At 44.9% G+C, this 18,834-nt stretch overlaps 1 protein-coding gene across 1 annotated transcript in view; it reads left to right on the forward strand.

Annotated features, from left to right (window-relative positions):
* VPS41 (VPS41 subunit of HOPS complex) overlaps positions 1 to 18,392 on the forward strand; it is a 142,552-nt gene extending 124,160 nt beyond the window's left edge. The window contains exons 21-27 of the mRNA XM_078059868.1: positions 946 to 1,000; positions 2,665 to 2,805; positions 4,081 to 4,217; positions 15,105 to 15,204; positions 15,311 to 15,355; positions 16,675 to 16,754; positions 17,672 to 18,392. Of these exons, the coding sequence (XP_077915994.1) occupies positions 946 to 1,000; positions 2,665 to 2,805; positions 4,081 to 4,217; positions 15,105 to 15,204; positions 15,311 to 15,355; positions 16,675 to 16,754; positions 17,672 to 17,752 (639 nt within the window). The 3' untranslated portion in view covers positions 17,753 to 18,392. The remainder of the gene's footprint in view (positions 1 to 945; positions 1,001 to 2,664; positions 2,806 to 4,080; positions 4,218 to 15,104; positions 15,205 to 15,310; positions 15,356 to 16,674; positions 16,755 to 17,671) is intronic.
* Positions 18,393 to 18,834: the final 442 nt, after the last annotated feature.

The following is an 18,834-nucleotide window of genomic DNA, read 5'->3' on the forward strand; positions in this document are numbered from 1 at the left end:
TCCCGCGTCTCTGCACACGGCCCTCTCTCCACGCTGCCCCTGGTCCTGGCCCTGGGTGTTACTGTGTCTCTGTGAGCCTCCCCGGAGCCTGCACTCCCTGGGGGGGGGGCTGCGTGCTGCTTCCACACCTTCCCTCCACCCCTCTCTCCTGCCGTCAGCAGCAGCATCTGCGTGGCCCCTCTTTGCATCTCTGTCCAACCTGACCCTCCAGTGCCCAGCGGAGTGTACGGTCAATGTGTGCCACTTCATTTACAATATGCAGTTATTGATGAACACGGCGTGGCTTGTTTCTTATGCCCAAGGAAATGCAGTCACCTATGGGGTCCCTCGTTTCTTTACTTGATCTCTTCCTTTTTGAGCCTTCTTGATGGTCAGATACGTTTTTCCCACTCTCAACTTCTGACAGATGCTTGAGCAGAGTTTTCTCTTAAGCCCTGTGAGCCGGGAATAGAAATATTCTGTCCATCTGTGTGTTTATTTATGCATCGGATGTTTCGCGAGCCGCGGTATGCCCAGTACTGGGAACACGCGGCCGTGAACAGCAAAGCCTTCCCGGAGCTTACATTCCAGTGGAGGGACAGGGAGCTGAAGGCAGTGATGGGGAGTCGGGGGGAGCACAGTGCTGTGAAGACACCTAAAGTAGCATCAAGAGAAAGCTTGGTGGGAAAGTCCTTTTCAGCCCCTGGCTTTCCTTGCCTCCGGAGTGTTCTGAGCTGCCTCCCATGTGTTCTTGGTTAAATTGTGTTCAGTCCGGCACCTGTCTGAGAGGTGAATGAGGACAGCCACCTGCTAGCAAAACCCAAGATTTGTGTTTCGTTTGTTTACTTTGTTTTTAAAGGAAGGCAATGGAAACTTTCTTTCAAACTCATATGTTTAAGTGAATCTATTAATATTTATTCATGTCTGTTAACCCATAGTAACATTTTTACCCTGCTTTACTTAAAGGCTCTTGAGATCTGTCAACAGAGAAACTTTGTAGAAGAGACGGTTTATCTTCTGAGTAAGTAGCTTTACTTTTGGTCCCCATAAGCTGAGAAACACTGTGGTAACGTCGTTGTGTACACTGTCTAAGAATGGACATAGGTTTTAGATAGACCAGAGTCACACAAAGCATAGAGCCTGTTCTCTTTAAGAATTTAATGCATAGAAAAGGGGACTTCACAGCTCAGTAGAGAAAGAAGTGTTATTTAATAAATGCTGTTGAAATAACATCTGAATAATTGCATAATAAACAAGCCTGTATTGGCTCACACCTCACAAATGAGTTTGTAGAGGGGTTGACGAGTTTGTTCATTTTTTTAAAAAAAATTATCAGCTTATTTTACCATCATCCTGGTAGAAAATACTGTTCATTGTCACTGATCGCACCTTAAATAACTGGAGAAAATGCAATTGAGTATGGACGTTTTGAGTGTAGAAGGAAGCCTTTGGTATCGTTTAGCTCTCCGTGGTCCCTGGGCCTCTGGTGCTGCCTCCGTGTAAGTCCCGCTTACTATCTTTCACCTTCCTCCAAAATGAACCACTTGCACGAAAGCAGTATAGAAGCCTAGAGGTTTCCTTAAGGAAGCTCTGTGCAGGGATTTGTAGCAGAAACACGGAGTTCGAACATGAGGTGTTTCTCCAGCATCTCTTCCCAGAAAATACGCCGGTAGAGTTCATTTTCGTCATAATGTCCTATTGTCTCAGTAGACAAGTAGAGAACTTACAAAGGGAGACATAATCTCCTTTTTTGAAGTTATAAAAAATTAAAAATCCTATACACATTTTAAAAATTAACCATTTTTAAGACCTAAACAATGGGAATAATATTTGTTGGGAAAACAAAATGCTACAGAAGGTATAACAAATTGGATATCATTTTATTCACAGGCCGGCTATTGTCTTTTGATAATGGCTGCTCAGAATGAGGAGGATCCAGTTGCTGTCCCTCCTCTGAGTAAAGCTTTCTACATGTCCTGTATTAAAAGCTCAGGGAAACTGTTAAAGCCATTAAAATGCCAATAGAGCAACAAGCCAAGTGTGTAAAGATAATTGGCCAAATAGAAGCATAGTTGGTAAATACTTCCACTTAATGAGGGTCATCGGAAGGCCTTCCCCCGAACTTGGAAGAGAAGGAAATGAGGTAGCCCTCTGATAGTTGAGTGTGTGTTTGGCACAAAGTGTATCAAAAGAGCAAATCCAAAACTACTTAAAGATACAGAATGGCTCCAAAGCCTTTATAAGTCTTAACTATGTCTGGGTATGAAGGTGTCCAAAGGAAATATAGGTCTGTCAGAGGGAAGTAGGAATCCGACGGACCTGGGTTCAGATTCCAGCTGTATGATCTTGGCAAGTCACTAATGGTTCTGCGTCCTCTTCCATAAAGTAGAAATAATAGTAGAGCATACCTCATAGGATTATAGTGATGGTTAAATGATGTAATTTATGTGAAGCACTTAAATGAGTATTCAGCACAAAGAACACACCCAGTAAATAGGAGATCATTATTTCACTGTTATAAATGGTAAATGCTGATGCCCCATAAGAAAATATGCTTTTGCCTTAGTTTTTAAGACAAGAGATATGTAAACAAGAGCTATGCTGTTTCTTTAAAAATGATTTATTAAAACATCCTAATTGAAGTATTTCTACTCCTAAATGAAGTATTTCTCACATCTTTGCTAGGCCGAATGGGTAATAGCCGAAGTGCCCTGAAGATGATCATGGAGGAATTACATGATGTTGATAAAGCAATTGAATTTGCCAAGGAGCAAGACGATGGAGAACTCTGGGAAGATCTGATTTTATATTCCATCGACAAACCACGTAAGCAGAAAAGCCATCTGCAATCAGATCTGTTTCTTTCAATACTTCTAGTTAAGTCTAGAGTAAGAATTATCTCAAGACACATTGGGTGAAAACTATGGTGAAGTATCTATAACCAAAACAGGCTAGGTACATTCTAATGATTTCCAGTCCTCCTCCTGTGCAGAGAAGGCTGAATGTGCAAACGAACGGGTCATTAAGCTGATGATACTCATTCACCCTGTCCCCATGAAGCACGTTCCTACATGCTCTACCCCAACTGAATAAATGTGACCTTAGTTTTGTTTTGTTTTTTTTTTCAGTTTGGATACAGGGGCATTTATTGTGAAAATGTAAAGCCCTTACCAGTCTCTTTATGGAAACCTAGGAATGTCACTGGCCATTGGCCATCTTTGGATGTTTGCTGTGGTGGTACCTAGTCTCCGTCCCGGCCCGCTTCCCCCGTGCGGCACCAGGACTGTATGTGCTGCCTCCCCGTGGCCGCCTCCATCACATCTGCCATTTTGGAAAGAAATACAGGGTCACCTGACAATAACCCAAGCCCTCGTTTGAAGATCTAGAAACGATTCAGAAACCGGCAGTACTGGTTTAAAGTCTGCCCCCCACTTCCCTTCATTTTTTTAGGAAGAAGGCTTATCTGTTTCAGGATTTCCAAGTTTTAGAAACTGCTCTTACGACTGACTGTCTTTTCCTAAGAGCTACAAGAGGATAATGTTATTCAAGTCAAATTCAGGTGTAGATCGTCACGTGCACATGCACCTTTGAGAATCTAGCTTAGCATGATAAAGTTGTAATTTACAGACCTCCAAGGACGCAGGTGGGAGAAATGGAACACGTCATGACCGGGACCTGCGGTCTGCCCTGCCAGCGAACTTGGGCTTTTAACTTGCTAGCTCTGTGGCCCGGAATGAATTAGTTAACCAGCCTATTTCCCTTGCCTGTAAAATGGGGACAAATAACATTCCTACCTTGCAGAATATTGGAGAAAAGTGTATGACAGCTGAGCTGTAGTGTAAATGCTCAATAAATGTCAGTTGCACCCCTTTGCCCATTGCGGGCTGTGTTCTGAATCATCGCCTGTCCTCTGGCTCTTTTTCACTCACGGAGCTTCTCCTTTACATCATGAAATAAAAGGAAAGTTAGTTTTTGAGAATTCAGAAATGCAAATGGTTTTAACACTTACTTTAAAGGAAATAATGTTTTGAGTTCCTTTTGACCTAAAACTGCATTATGTACATTGCTGATGTGCTAATTGTTTCATGTGGTGTCTTGCAGCATTTATTACTGGCTTATTAAACAACATCGGCACGCATGTGGACCCAATTCTCCTGATTCACCGTATTAAGGAAGGGATGGAGATCCCCAATTTGAGAGATTCCTTGGTTAAAATTCTGCAAGACTACAATTTGCAAGTAAGTATCCTTTCTTGGACAAATCCGCATGGGGAGTGAGTTGAGTTGACTTGCGGATAAACATTTCTGGGGTTATTTTAGATAAAGAATTCAGTTGGATTGTTACAGTTTATTTAGGCCCAGATATTTGGGAAGCTCATCAAGTAGAGAAACTAGAAATCTCATCCTTTAAGGAAGCCATCCAGTTTTTTAATAATCTCCAAGTTTTCTCTCCTTGAGGAGCAGGGACTTTTACATTTTACATTTATACATTTACATTTACAGCATGGCATTGGGAAGAGTGAGGGGTAGTTACAGTGGCTGCCAGACCCCTCAAGCCAGTTTTAAGTAGCCTAAGTATTGTGTCCATTGGGGGGTGGGGGGGAATTAAAAAAAGTTTTGCAAATAATTCAGCTATTTCCTTGAAGCTGTTCAGTAATCCATTGCCTGAAACGTTGAAATACATGACTTTATTTAACTTTTTGTCTGTTTTCTAGACTAGTACAACTTCTTTGTTATCTGTAGTAATTCAGAATTTGTAATAAAAGCAATGGAACCCATTATTTTCATATAAATAGTTAATATGCTAATTACAAAGCATCCTAATCTTTTCCTTAAAAGGACTCTAACAATTACTGTTTTTCAGGATGCTGGTAGCTTCCATAGAACTTGAAACTGTTTAAGGCACATTTCTTTAACTATTTGGACTGTTCTTTCTCAACTTCATTTGAAAATGAGTTTTTATTATAATACAGAGGAAATTGCTGTCCTGGAAACAAAGATTTTGCAGGGAGAGCCAGAAGATAACGTCGTAGGGAGAGAAGTGGTTACCAGGTTAAGTAAGGAGAGGAGCATCGTGATGAGGATTTGTGGGGCCCCTGGCCACTGTGAGGGTGCAGTGTGGTGGGGTGGGGTGCCGCCCTCGGGGTGGGGGACTCAGATAAGAGGCAGGGTAAAAGGAATAGAAGTTGGGGAAGATTGAGGGCCTCAAGAAGAGAAGTGAGAGGTGTAAGGAATGATGGAGCTGAGGAACAAGAACGTGCTCTGGGAGTGGGACGTTGGTACATTAACATTTCTGACGGAGTCCTGGTGAGCTTGTTAGGAAGGTAAGGGTCACTGGAGTAGAATTTGTCGAGGAACTGTGAGGGCAGCTCGTCATCCTGTGGGCATTGAGGGACGGGAGTGGGAGGGCTGTAGCCGGGTTCCAGCACTCTCCATGAACTGGGAGGCTCACCTCCCGTGCACTGGGGCTGGATTACTGGGTAGTACAGCCTGAAGGAGAAGAGGTTTTCCTGCGGGCAGGGTGGAGGAAGACAAGAGCCTTCCTCAGGGGGGCTCATGGGGAGTCGGGGTCCTGGGAGAGAAATAGGTGTTTGGTTAAAGCAGAGGTAGAGGGTCTGTTCTGCAGAAAGCTTCACGATATGCAGGTATTTATTAACAGAGGAATTGGGAGGTCTGCAGACAACCCTAGGAAAGGGGTGATGGGAGAGAGAAAGAGCAGGGCAGGGAGGAGAGGGTAGTCGGGGAATGGGTGAATAAGCAAGCAGAGGGGCAGGGGGAGCTTGCGATGTGGGAATAGTGCACTGTTCCCGAGGTGGGAATTGGGCTTCGGGGAAAGTGGTTTTAGTGTCCGACCTCCTAAAGCTCTGGGTGAGTGAGCTTGATGATGACCTGTCACTGGCTCGCTCTACCTCTCTGTATGCCAGGACCTGCTCGAAGTTTCAAATCCGAATGTGTTGAGAAGTCATTTAGGTGTGGTGTCTCTGCCACAGGGAAGGTGACAAAATGCTCATTCCTCTGTCCTCCCGCTTAGAAGTGCATGAAGCTTGGCCTCTAGGCTGAAGATTTTTACTTGTTTTCCAGCCTCTACAATGCCTACAGAAACACCTAAGAAATCCCTCTTACTGGGCTCTCAGTCCAGAGAACCAGCTCATGGGCATCACTGGGTCTCACTGTTCATTCATTTTTATGAATAAATTTGCATATTGTGAGTCAGCCGGGAATAAAAATAAATTATTAGATGTATTCCAACTAAAAAATCATCCACAAAAACAGCTGCTAAATCAATATTTTATCCACTTCATTATATTTTTAAATGTTGAGAGCTTTACCGTAAGACGTGGAAGTGTGCAGTTGGTGATGCATTGAGGAGGCTGGGGGTTACTCAGCCAGTGGATCCGTTAACCCTGACCGGGGAGTGGCGTCCGGGACAAGGGGAGGGACCGGCGGGGAAGGCGGCAAAACCTGTGGGAACGGCCCCCGTGGTCCCCACTGCAGCTCAGAGGGCTTGTTGGAAGGTGCAGAGAGAAACCGCTCACCTTGGGCAGGTGGTTCAAACAGTTCCCAGAGGTGCTTCCTTCTTATATATGAAGAGACAGTTTAGAAGTTCTTTCTATGGAAAAGGCTACTGTTGCATTAATGACCATTTATTTTCTTTCTGTGGGCCACCTGTCAGAGATCACTATAAAAAATATAGAGCGTCTTGAAGTTTCCAGAAAGGTTTCACATACGTATTTTTTACTCTGGTCTCTTTTGTTTGTTCCATGAAAGTATAGTTGATTTTCACATGTTCTCACAGGATAAAAAATGGCCAGCCCTGTTAATCCCCAAAACTGGGGGGAAATTTTCCAGGTTCATGAATTTGTGAGAACCTGGAACCTCCTCTGTTGGGGAGGGCAGCAGGGAAGGAACCCAGGGGGCTGTTAGGAACCATTCAGCAAACCTAAGGATCCATGGTCAGATGTCAGGGAAAGGGCTTCTTGGGACCTTTTGCTAATATGCATTGGGAATCTCTCTTTCGGGCAGATTTACGATAAAGCATGCAGCACTGGAAAACACACTTGAGCCACTGAAAATGGCTTTGGGAGCTTACTAGCTAAAAGCCAATTGGAAACAGAAGGCAGGAAAAGCTGTGGGAAAAAACTTTCAATCAGTCTCTCTTCTGGTTTTAAAGTTTTAGGTTTCCTAAAATGCAAAAACTTTCTTCAACTGAATTTTAACATGAGTCGTGTTAGAGGTCTGTGACATCATTAAAGTGAAGGAAAATAGGTCCTCAACTGGGATTTCAATGTTGAAGTTTCTGAATTTATTTTCATATATTTTTATACCTTGTTACACTGTTAGTATAATTACTCAACAAATTTTAAAAGCTTCATGAAGTCAGTAAGATAAAAGTAGCCCTTATCATACTTCATAAACTTAAAATGTTTCTAGGCCTGATTTCAAGGACAGATAGCATTTGTTGTTTTGAAAAAAATTATTTGCCAAATAGCATGGTATAAATGACATTTCAGTGTTTACATTAAACTGACAACAGTTTCCAAATTATTTTTATGCTTTAAATTTATTTTTATACTTTATATTTTTAAAATATTTTTACTTATAAATTTAGCATTTATATCCCTTTCTGGTTTCGTATTTTTTTCCCCTTAAGAATTCCAGCATCTTTGTTCTTCTGGCCTTCGGAGACAGGCATTTCATCTCCACGGTGGTCGTTAGGAAGTCTCACACATGGGAAGACTGTCTCAGGGGGTTAAAGGATTGGCCTGTCTGGGAAGGTGATGAACTGGGTTTGAGGCCAGATCCTCTGCCTATGTCTTGTGTAGACCGCCAGTTGTTCCGTGGTCTCTGAGAGGCATTCCTTGTCCCAGCAGGGCACGCCAGCAGAGGACTACACAGGCTCGAACAGGCAGCCTGTTGTCTCTGAAGAGCAGTGGACACGATGTTTGCAGAGCTGGACTCCAGGCCTGGCTTTCCCATCAGCAAGCCTGCTGACCTTCGGGAGGGCACCCAACCTTTCTGGGTCGCAATTTTCCCATTAGATTAAGTCCGTGTTTGTCAAGCCTGACTCCACACCAGAATTACTTAAATTTTTTTAAAAATTACTTCGTTTCAGGTACCACCCCAGATCTGCTAGATTAGAATCTTTGGGCGGTGGGGGGGAGGGGGGGTGGACAGGACTGGGGGACTATGTCCTTAAATCACCTTGAGATTTCTTACGCTCAGCCCAGCACCAGTCTATGCACTGACATTTGACATTCAGGAACCTCAAGATTAGGTGATCTCTAAAGTATCTTCTGTGTCTCAAGTTCTTAATGGAGTCCTTTCAGAAACAGGCCTTTAGGTCGCGCCATATTTCTGTATTGTTCTCTTCTCTCTACTTTGAAATCCAGAGACAGATGAATTAAGAGGAAATAGTGACTTCTTTCTTACCTACTTTTTTTGGGACTCAGATGGGTTTCTTCTGGTTCACAGTACATAAGCTCTTAATTTCTTCTAAGAGGTACTTTTTAAATTTATAGATCCCTGAAATAAACTTTTAAAATGGTTTTTTTTTTCCTCTCAGATTGTTTCCGTTTGGCCTTCTCACAGCCTTCAGGGGACGTAGGTGGCCTGTGGCAACCGCTGTCGCTTCCTCAGTCAGTCTGGCACCTGTGTACTTCGTGCTGTCATAAATTCAGATGGGTTGTATTTGTAATACTGCTTTTGAGCTCCAACAGGAGACCTTAGAGCCGTTCCTTATTTCTCTGCAGTTCATCATCTTCGATGATAATCCCAACAAAAAGCAAAGCTTTTCAATTAGAATTCAGATCCCATAGCATCATAGCCTATATGATAGATTAGAAATTAGGTAAAGTGGTTTCCCAGGTTAGCTCTTGTATCATACGGGGGCTTACAGACCCAGGTAACTATCTGCCGGTTGTGGTTCTAGTGATAAGCACTGCAGTATGAACAAGGCAATGTCAGCAAAAAGTTCAACATTCAAAGAATCTTTTAAAATAAAAATTTCAGAAACTCTGCAATTTTTTATGGCATTTTTCCCACAGCAGCTGTTTCTAATGAACATAATAACTTCACTGATGTACAGTTTTTTATTGCTTTATAAAATATCAGTGAGTTTGGTGCTTTTTGCTTTTCATTGGGATTATCATCGATGATGAACTACAGAGAAATAAGGAAAAAGAGGGAGAATCTAGAGTCTCATGTTGGTTTTCAACAGCTGTCTTATAATTACATTCTTAAATTTACAATACAACAAGGTATGCTTATAACAGATTGATTATAGACCCTACAACTGGCTGACTTGAAAATGATGAGGATAAAAGGATAAAGGTAATGCTGAAAAGCTTTGCACTATGGAGAAAACTATGATAAGAAAACAAGAGTTAGTGGGAAGAAAAAAATAAGAAGTCCCATAAGAGAAATGAATCTCTGAAAGATAATATTGTACTTGCCCTCAATGCCCACAAGTACTTTTTGAGATGAAAGCTTGATGCCATTATGAAGTTGAGGAAAGAAGAGACCACTGGTTTACTTACCTTGGTGAAATTCTAATAGGAGATATAGATTCTAATTTGAGATATAGATTACACGGAAGAATGAAAAATGATATGACAATCTTAGTATTTCCAAGAACTGGAAAACAAGATCAGTCTCAAACGTGTTATTAATAAGTCCATTTAAAACAAAGACATGAAAGACAAAATAGACCCCGTAATAAAAAGTAGAACAATATGATAGAAAATAGGAATATCTGGAAAGTAACCAAATAGAACTCTTTGAAATCATGTGTGTATTTATTTTAATTATCAATATTCAGTGCAAGGCCAATAGTAGATTGGCTGAAAGGGAGAATTAACTGGAAGATCTGATGACATTGTTTAGTATGCAGCACAGAGTAATTAAGAGATAGAAGATACAAGAATGGTTAACAGGGGCGCTTGGGAGGCTCAGTCGGTTAAACGTCTGCCTTTGGCTCAGGACATGATCTCAGGGTCCTGGGATCGAGTCCTGAGTTGGGCTCCCTGCTCAGCACGGAGTCTGCTTCTCCTTCTCTCTCTGCCCCCACTTGTGTGCTCGCTTGCTCACTCACCCTCTCAAATAAAATCTCAAAAAGAAAGTAAGAGTGGTTAACAGAGACATCAGGTTAGAATACACACGTCCTCAACCACAGGACTTGTGGAGGAGAGAATCAAAAGACTAATAGGAAAACCTCTAACAAAGTTGATCAAGAAAAAGAAGACATATATATTTTAGGAACAAACATGGGAGAACATAACTAAAGGTGCAGACAAGACTTAAAAAAACTAAGTAAATGCTACAATTTTATATCAGTATATTTGAAAACTCAATTTTCTAGGAAAATATAAATTACCAACATTTTCTCAAGAGCAAATAGGCCTATAGTCATTAAATAAGTAGTCAAAACATAAAGCCACAATAAAAGTACTATTCCACAGTCAACTTCAGAGGTTAGTTTCATCACACTTTTAAAAAACAGGCAATCCCCAAATATGTTTTGTAGTTGACCTTTCAACCAGGACCCGGCGCGGAGGAGGGAGGGACAACACCTTTACCCAGCAGAGGGGGGTGAGAAACGCAGTCTTTCCTCAGGACACGATGGACGGAAGTAACACCTGAGGTCCCATCAGCTTTAAGGAAGAGGAAGAGGATGCTGGGAGGTGTCCCAGCCCTGCCATGTCGAGTCAGTGACTGGAAGGGCAGTAACATTCATTAGAGAGAAACCAACATCTTGAAGACTGCTTTCCTCCTCATCTGAACAAATAAGGAATAAAGCCTAAAAAACAGACAAAACAAAAACCCAGGCAGCCCCTATTTTACATCAACTTTTCCAGAGAACAGAATGGAGAAGCTCCTCAGTTCTTCACGGGATGCTAGTCTAACCTTTCCAGCATCGGATGAGACAATTAGAGCCCTGTTTCTGTAACACAAATGCAAAGTCTACATAAATCATTAGCAAACTGAATCTGACCATGTAATTATTGAATGTGTATATCATAAATGTCATGAATTCTAAAGTAATCATCATCTATATGTTTGATAAAATTCTCATCAAAACCCCCAAAGAACTTTTTACGGTTCTAAATTTATGTAAAAAGCAAATGGCTAAGATTATCCAAGAAGAATAAGGAGGGTATCAGATACCAAATTTTAATATGTGGGGATGTAAAATAGTATAACCACTTTCCCAAATAATAAAGCAAAGCCTCATCAGGAAAAAAAAAAAAAAAAAAGCCCTTTGCTTCCCACATCTTCCTGCCTGGGAATGTGGATGTGAGGTCTGGAGATACAGCCTCTAGTTTGTGGCCACGAGGCAGCAACCTGGAGGTATATTCTCCTGTAGATGGACATTTAGGCTGTTTCCAGTCTAGGGCTATTAAGGATAAAGTTGCAAAGGACATTTTCATACAGTTCTTTTGAGGACCTGCTTTTCATCTTGGGTAAGTACCTACGAGTGAAACTGCTGGGTCATGGAGCAGGTATATGCTTAATTTTTTAAGACTGTCCAGTAGTTTTGGGGCGCCTGGGTGGCTCAGTCGTTAAGCGTCTGCCTTCGGCTCAGGTCATGATCCCAGGGTCCTGGGATCGAGCCCCGCATCGGGCTCCCTGCTCGGCGGGAAGCCTGCTTCTCCCTCTCCCCCTCCCTCTGCTTGTGTTCCTTCTCTCGCTGTGTCTCTCTCTGTCAAATAAATAAAATCTTTAAAAAAAAAAAAAAAAAAAAGACTGTCCAGTAGTTTTGCAAAGGATGGCTTCCCAGCCTCCCAGGTTTCTCTCACTGCCCAGATCTGTGGCAGGAACTCGAGCCAGCTGCCTATTTTAGTTGGACACCCACTGAACAAAGTTGAAGTTGTGTTTACTGAGGAGGAGGAAAGGCACAAGATTGTTTTTTCTGAAATAAATCTGAAGCACATGGTAACATCTTAACAGATCTGTTCAACCTTAAGTGGAAGAGTGAAGTGTTGTATGCTGTGTGTTTGCAGTATTTCATATTTGTTTTTAAAGCTTTATTTAGAGAGTGCATGCAAGCAGGGGGAGGGGCAGAGGGAGGGAGAGAACTTCAAGCAGACTCTGTGCTGAGGGCAGAGCCTGACGCAGGGCTCGATCCCACAACCCGGAGATCGTGACCTGAGCCAAAATCAAGAGTTGGACACTTAACCGACTGAGCCACCCAGGCGCCCCAATGGTATTTCACATTTTAAAATGAAACGTAGCACAAAGTAATGGCAGATGGTATTCAGAATGTGAGTGGCGGTGATTCGATGCCATTCTGGTCATAAAGACCTGGATGGCAGGAGAGCGTGCGTGTGCCCCAAGTGTGTGAATAACAGGAAGTTTGCAAGGCTGGAAAGGAGACCGTGGAAGGTGAGCATCCACAGGGGGAGCAGGCTGTGTATGGTGACCTCAGAAGACAGAAGTTGTCAGGAATCATGAATGTGAAGGTCAGAGAGGGTTGAAGAGGACTGATTTTGACTCCGCCGTCAGTGTTTTAATAAGGGCCGTCGGGGGCGCCTGGGTGGTTCAGTCGGTTAAGCGTCCGACTCCTGGTTTCGGCTCAGGTCATGATCTCCAGGTGGTGAGATCGAGCCCTGCGTTGGGCTCTGTGCTCAGCCGGGAGTCGGCTTGGGATTCTCTCTCTCCTCTGTCCCTCCCCACCTCCCGTGCGCACGCATGCACGCGCGCTCTCTCTCTCAAATAAATCTTTAAAAGAAAAAAAGACATTTGTGGAAAGTACCAAGTATGAACTTTTAAGGGTGAAATCGATGATAAAGTGATAACTACAGCACGTTTTTCATGAGTCACTGATGGTTGCTTCAGGGAATAATCCATAGTCAACCGAATGCCTTGTCTGACTGAAAGCAATACCCGAATAATGGTACAGTGTTCGTGTACCGTCTTTCTCTCACTGCTTCTGGTTGCCTTCAGATCACTACAGGTTTTAGGGAAGAAATGGCTCTTTCCCACAGGGGGTAGTCACTTTTTTTTGGTATAGCTACCTGTCTGGCATCATGTAAATGAAAATGTTTTTGTATTTTTCTGATTTGGGGGCCTTGGACTTGGATCAGATGAAGTAGAAAGTCACATACTAAGCAGTATTTGGGTGTTTTCCCTTCTCCTGGCTGTGTGTCTCTGAATACTCAAGTTTTTCCTAGAAAATACTTTCTGAAGGCGACGGATCGCACCTATTTCGACAAATGTACTCCTGGTGAAGAGATGCTTCCTTCTTAGTCTGCAGACACTGTGGCCTGTCTGGCCTGCCCGGTCTGCCCCTCCTCCTGTATTATATGTGCAGTAGGCCCTAAACACCCACTGGGGGGCAGAGCCAACGCTTTCTGAAACACTTTATCAAACATATTTTGCTCAACGCTAGTTCTCTTTAAGTTTTTATTTTGGTGGTGAAGGCTGAGCAGCTTTATATGTTTGGTTACAAATTTTCTTGAAGTTACTGCTATCAGGACTTCTTTCTCTTCCTATGTGCTTTAATGATGTCTGTTAAAGTTTTGATGTCTTTATAAAATGATTCAAAAATTCAATTTCTAGTAGCATTTTAAGGAATAACATGTCATAGACGGTGTCTCGATTAATGTGGAAATAGTAAAGCATTATTTCCTGCTCATCAGTACTAGAAATGGTAGGTATAGAACTTTAATCTGGTTGTCAGTTCTGGGTTTTTTTTGTTTTAATATTTGCCTTCATGTGATTGGGGAGAAAGCCCTTGGGCTGCATTCAGCCGCAGCTCGTGCTGTCTGGGATTTGAGGGGAGCACGTGTGCGTGGAGACGCCCGGGGATGGCAGACTCCAGGCGGCTGCTCCCCGACTTCCCTTCTCAGGGGCACGAATGGAAAACCTGAAAGCGAGACACCCACGTAGGTTCTAGAGGTGAGAGGGACCGCGAGCTGGGCCGCAGTGATGAGCGATGGGTGTCATTGTGTGAATTTCGTGGCAGTTATGAGTGAGTGCCCAGAGACACGTGCAGTAAGAGCCATCGGGCCAGAAGAGCGGGCCACAGACAGTGCGACAGAGAGCCTCTGTGCCCTTGAGGCCTTGAGCACCTCCCTCTTCGAAAAGCAACTAGATCTCATTAAAAAAAAAAAAAAAAAGCATCTAGCTTAAGCACACCTCACACAGCCTCTCCCAGTGTCTAATAAAACACCTGAGAAAACCCGGAACAGGCTGGAAGCTCACCCTGGGGCCAGCAGAACGGAGTGGAACGTAGGGTGGGTTGCCTCTCAGCGCTGTGTCCTCACTGAAAGCAGGTGGGCCGTCTTTGTCTGCATCCCGCCCTGGCTCTGGAACACAGAGTGGGTGCCAACCGGGCACGGCAGCCTGCCCTCTGCATCCTGACTTCGGAAGCTGCTACAGTGTTGTGGCTTCTCCTAATTCTCCAGGCAGGGAGGGAGAAAATTCGGAATTAAGCCAACAGCATCACAGGAAAAATGCATAAAGCAACAGAAAGTGCAGTACTAGGGTGAAGAAAATGAATCTTGTAACAATATTATCAGTGGTCATTTTTCAGTTGTCAGCCCCTTAAGAGTCACCAGATTTGACGGTTACCAGGGACACTTTACATTCTTAGCACTATGCTCAACAGTTTGGATTGGAAGGAAAGAGGGATTATAGCAGAGGGGATTTAGGACAGAAATCACATCTGTTTAGTTTCTCTGTGCCCTGTTCCTTGTACATGATAGGGACCCAGGATAGATTAGTGTAGTAGATAGAGGGATTTATCAAATGGAGGATTTGGGGATAGCAGGTTTTCCATCCTGGGCAAAGATCTGGAGGTTGGAACGAGCAGGTCACTTAGGGGCCCAACTGCCAGAGAGAGTCCGCGTTAGGAAGCTCTGTAAGATGATGTTAGGGTTGGTTACCACAGCCTTCCTTGCCAGACTGCAATTTGTATTTAATTTCACAAGCACCACATACGTGCAGTGGTGACCGAATGGAGGCTGGAAAGGTTGGTTTGGAGGGAAAAGCGTACCAGGGACAGGCAAGGGTGAGTGCCTCATTGGACGATTTCAAACACACCCATGTTCTGAATCCCCAGTAAGAGGGTTTGCCCCCATATTTGAGTCTTTTAAAAATGGCTTTTTCTTACAATGTATGTATTAGATTCTGCTTCGTGAAGGCTGCAAGAAGATTCTCGTGGCAGACTCTTTGTCCTTACTGAAGAAAATGCACCGAACTCAAATGAAAGGCGTTCTGGTCGATGGTGGGTAAAATTGAAATAATCCTATTGGAATCACATGCCTTGCTTTCAGAATAGACAGAGCAAATAGAAATACTGTGTGATCCCAAGTGTGTGTGTTTCCTTGCAGAGGAGAACATCTGTGAATCGTGCCTTTCCCCTATTCTTCCATCAGGTGAGGTGGTTGGGAGGGGGTCATCCCCAGATGTGGGTTCATGAGGAGTAGAATTAAAACTTTGACGTTAACTAATTATTATATAGCTTTTGGAATAACCCATTTTAGAGGAGAATTTCAGCCCACAGCTGTCCTCAGTTGCACGCTGGTGCTGCCCTTCTTGAAAGCTGAGGTGCTCACCCGGCAGGGAGTCTGCATTACCTGGGAGGTAGAGCCCAGATGCTGGTCCCACCCCAAGAGGTGCGGGACCCCAGAATTTGCAGTTCTAACACGTTCCCACGTGGTGTGGATGCTACTTCAGGGGCCATTGTGTGAGATACCATGGCTTTAGGGTAAAACAGAGTGGAAAATCTACCATTGACAATGCTTAAATTCCAAGGTAGAAGAATCGTGTGTAGCTTCCCCTTTTCTTCAAACTTGCTCTGCTATATGGTTCAAGGCACCTAATTTTCCCACATTTCACCAGAAACCTACTACTTGGCCATCTAATCCGAACATTAGCATGTGTTTATTTGTAGTTGGTAGATCTATGTATCATCCTGTGTAATCAAAGCACCTTACATAAGGACAGGACAGAAGAGGAAATTCCATAATTTGAAAGTAGAAAGCAAAGCATAGTTACCGGGATGCAAAGAGTGTTTTTAATGTAAATTCAGCATAGAGAGGTACTGAAAGAGCTAGCTGATGTACGATGTACTTAGCTTTAGGGGATTATAGAGCAGGACCGGGACAGAAGTCGTTCCAGTCGGGGTCTTCCTGCAGGAACTACGCTTGGATGTAAGTGTTCATGTTGACAGCCGCAGTGGGGAGCTTCCGTCCTGGTTTCCGGTCGTGTCTGACCGGCAGTGCGGACGCGGGGGTGAACGGCTGTGCCCGGACGCCGCTGAACGGCTCGGCCAAGGCCGGAAGCCAGCTGGCAGCATTTTCCTAAAGCCACAAAGTGGGCTTGAGCATAGGGTGGGTTTCTGGTGTCTGAGGGTCTAGGGAAGGGAGGAGGGCGTGCACAGACTGATCTAATTTTTACGCTACCTGTGCTTGCATTTGCGGTGAGGTGGTCGCTTGGTGGTACTCGTCACTGATGGGGAGGCCAGGCACGGGATCTGTGACTCAGCATCCCCACCGTAGTCCCCACTTTCCATCCGATCACACCCACCTCGAGACGGGGGTGGGGGGGTACCAGTGACCACGTAATCCTCCTGAGGCAGCGTGTTGTGGGAAAATTAAACTGCAGCGGGACTTCAGGCAGGATGGGTTCCAGTTCCCGATCTGCTTGTTGCCCTGAGTGCTCGTGTCTCTGCCCACCCCCCCCCCCCCCACAGATGCCGCCAAGCCCTTCAGCGTGCTGGTCTTCCACTGCCGCCACATGTTCCACAAGGAGTGCCTGCCCGGGCCCAGCACAGTGAGTTGGCCACCTGGCAGCCCGACGCCACAGAGCTCGCTGCAGTCAGGAGGACGCGCTCAGAAGTGTCCCCATCGTCCTGTGGCTTCTCAGGATTCGTTGTCTAGCACATGAGGGAAATGAAAGTATTTTTTGAATGCGTCATTTCCTGTCCAGTAGCCCCCCCCCATCCGTGGTGTCCATTACCGTGACGGTTAGTCGTGCTCTGCAAACACATGATCCTCTTCCTGACCAACGGCCAGGTCGTCCGGAGTGGCCGCACCGAGCTCACCTGCCTCCCTCCTTCCCTCCCTCCCTCTCAGCACGCGCGCCTCTCCTCTCTCACCACAAGAGGGGGTCCTGCAGGAGTCAGACAAACCACAGCTGCAGACCCTCTGTCACAGAATGGGGGGGGTCACAACTGTCCAGTAATCTGTTCCTGGGCCTCATTTCTCGTACGTAGGTCTGCATAGAGAAAGCCGAGCATATTTAGGGCTTGGTACTGTCTGGGGTTTCAGGCAGCCACTGGGGGGCCTTGGAACTTACTCCCCAAGGATACAGGGGGGTTACTGTGCTGAACATCATAAAAGCCTATTCACCAAGGGAATTCATTTAGGTAAAGTCGATGATTGTCAAGCTATGCTGACATGACATACAGTGTAGAACTTTCTCAACCTGAGTTCTGCAGCAGGATACTGCTGTTTTTAGGGTCCTGTTCCCGTGTCCCCCCAGGACACGTGTTTTGCTTTCGGGTATCCTCTGCATCACAGTAACAGCTGGTGTAGACAGAACCCTATGTGACCCAGCAAAACCTCGGGGAGCAGCAGTGGTGGTTCACAGCTCCCCGCCCCCACCGCTGCTCCCATAAAGTATTTCTGAACAGGAGAGTAGAAAGCGCTCCCTTTTTAAAAATCTGTGTCTGTGAATGACCTTTGCAGAACTCTCCTGCGCAGTTCTGCGGCATCTGCAGCGCCAAGCACCGCGGGCCAGGAAGCGCCATTTTGGAGATGAAGAAGTAGCCCGGCTCTGCCGTCCTCCTCCTCGCCACGCTTTTGAAGACTGCTTGTCTTTGCGGCGGCGGTATTTGTGGACACCAGTGCTGTTCCGGGATTTGTACGTGTTTATGTTCTGCTCAAGGAAAACTTTCTTCATCTTTGCCCGTCTTCTAGAGGTTTCTCTGTGCAGTTGATGAAGTGAGGGTTTGCCCCATCCATGCCTCCAAATGTTTGGGCTCACAGTCTGTATTTCATCATTTGTTGGGCTCATTCTTCATTTAGGAATAGAAAAGTCAGTCTGGGAGTTGGAAAATGAATTTCTGGAGCCTGGTAGAACTGGCCGTCGGGCGGCCTGCTGAGCGTGGTCCTCGCTGCCACGAGCATCGCCAGGGAGCTGCCAGCCAGCGCTCGCTGCAGCTTCGCACCTGTTCCCACAGGCTCTGCTGCCGTCAGTCCTCGCATTCTGGGTTTGCTTTTTTTAATATGTCACCAACTGTGATTATCTTCTTAATAGGCATTTAATGCAATATTGTGTAAATTGTCACTTATTCAAGGACATCTGGGAATAACATGAGCAGGCTGACGTCGTGCTGCTTTACGGTGACTGATCACGTGTTCCGTATGTCTGTCCATTGAATAAATGTTAGCTCTTCCCATTATGAAAGACTCCTTTTCAGTGGGTTGAACAACTTCATCCCGGAATTCTGGCATGCTAAGAGCGGAGAGTTTCCACACCTTAGAGTGTGAGGGCTCGTGCTTAGCTTTTGCCAGCAGGGAGGGAGGGAGGGACACTGCGGAGTCTGAGAGGGATTCTCAGGAGCAATGGGACTGTCCAGTGATGGAGGGTAGGCAGGACAAGTTTCCTGGAGCCTCGTTGGCCCTCGTGGAACCTAGAGAACATAGAATGCCGGCAGAGAATTCATACTTGGGACTGTCTTACAGTTACTGGCTCCATCGGTCTTGGGATGGGTTGCCATCCTCTTGCCATGGGTGCAAATGTGTGGAAAACACTGTCACCACTCTTAGTCCCACACATGCGAATAAATGCAACTTTCTGCTTTGTTTTCAAGGGGAGAGGGTAGGATGCTAATGAGTCCTAAGCACAT

Source organism: Halichoerus grypus, chromosome 12 (assembly GCF_964656455.1).
Source record: "Halichoerus grypus chromosome 12, mHalGry1.hap1.1, whole genome shotgun sequence".
Taxonomy (NCBI): Eukaryota; Metazoa; Chordata; class Mammalia; order Carnivora; family Phocidae; genus Halichoerus; species Halichoerus grypus.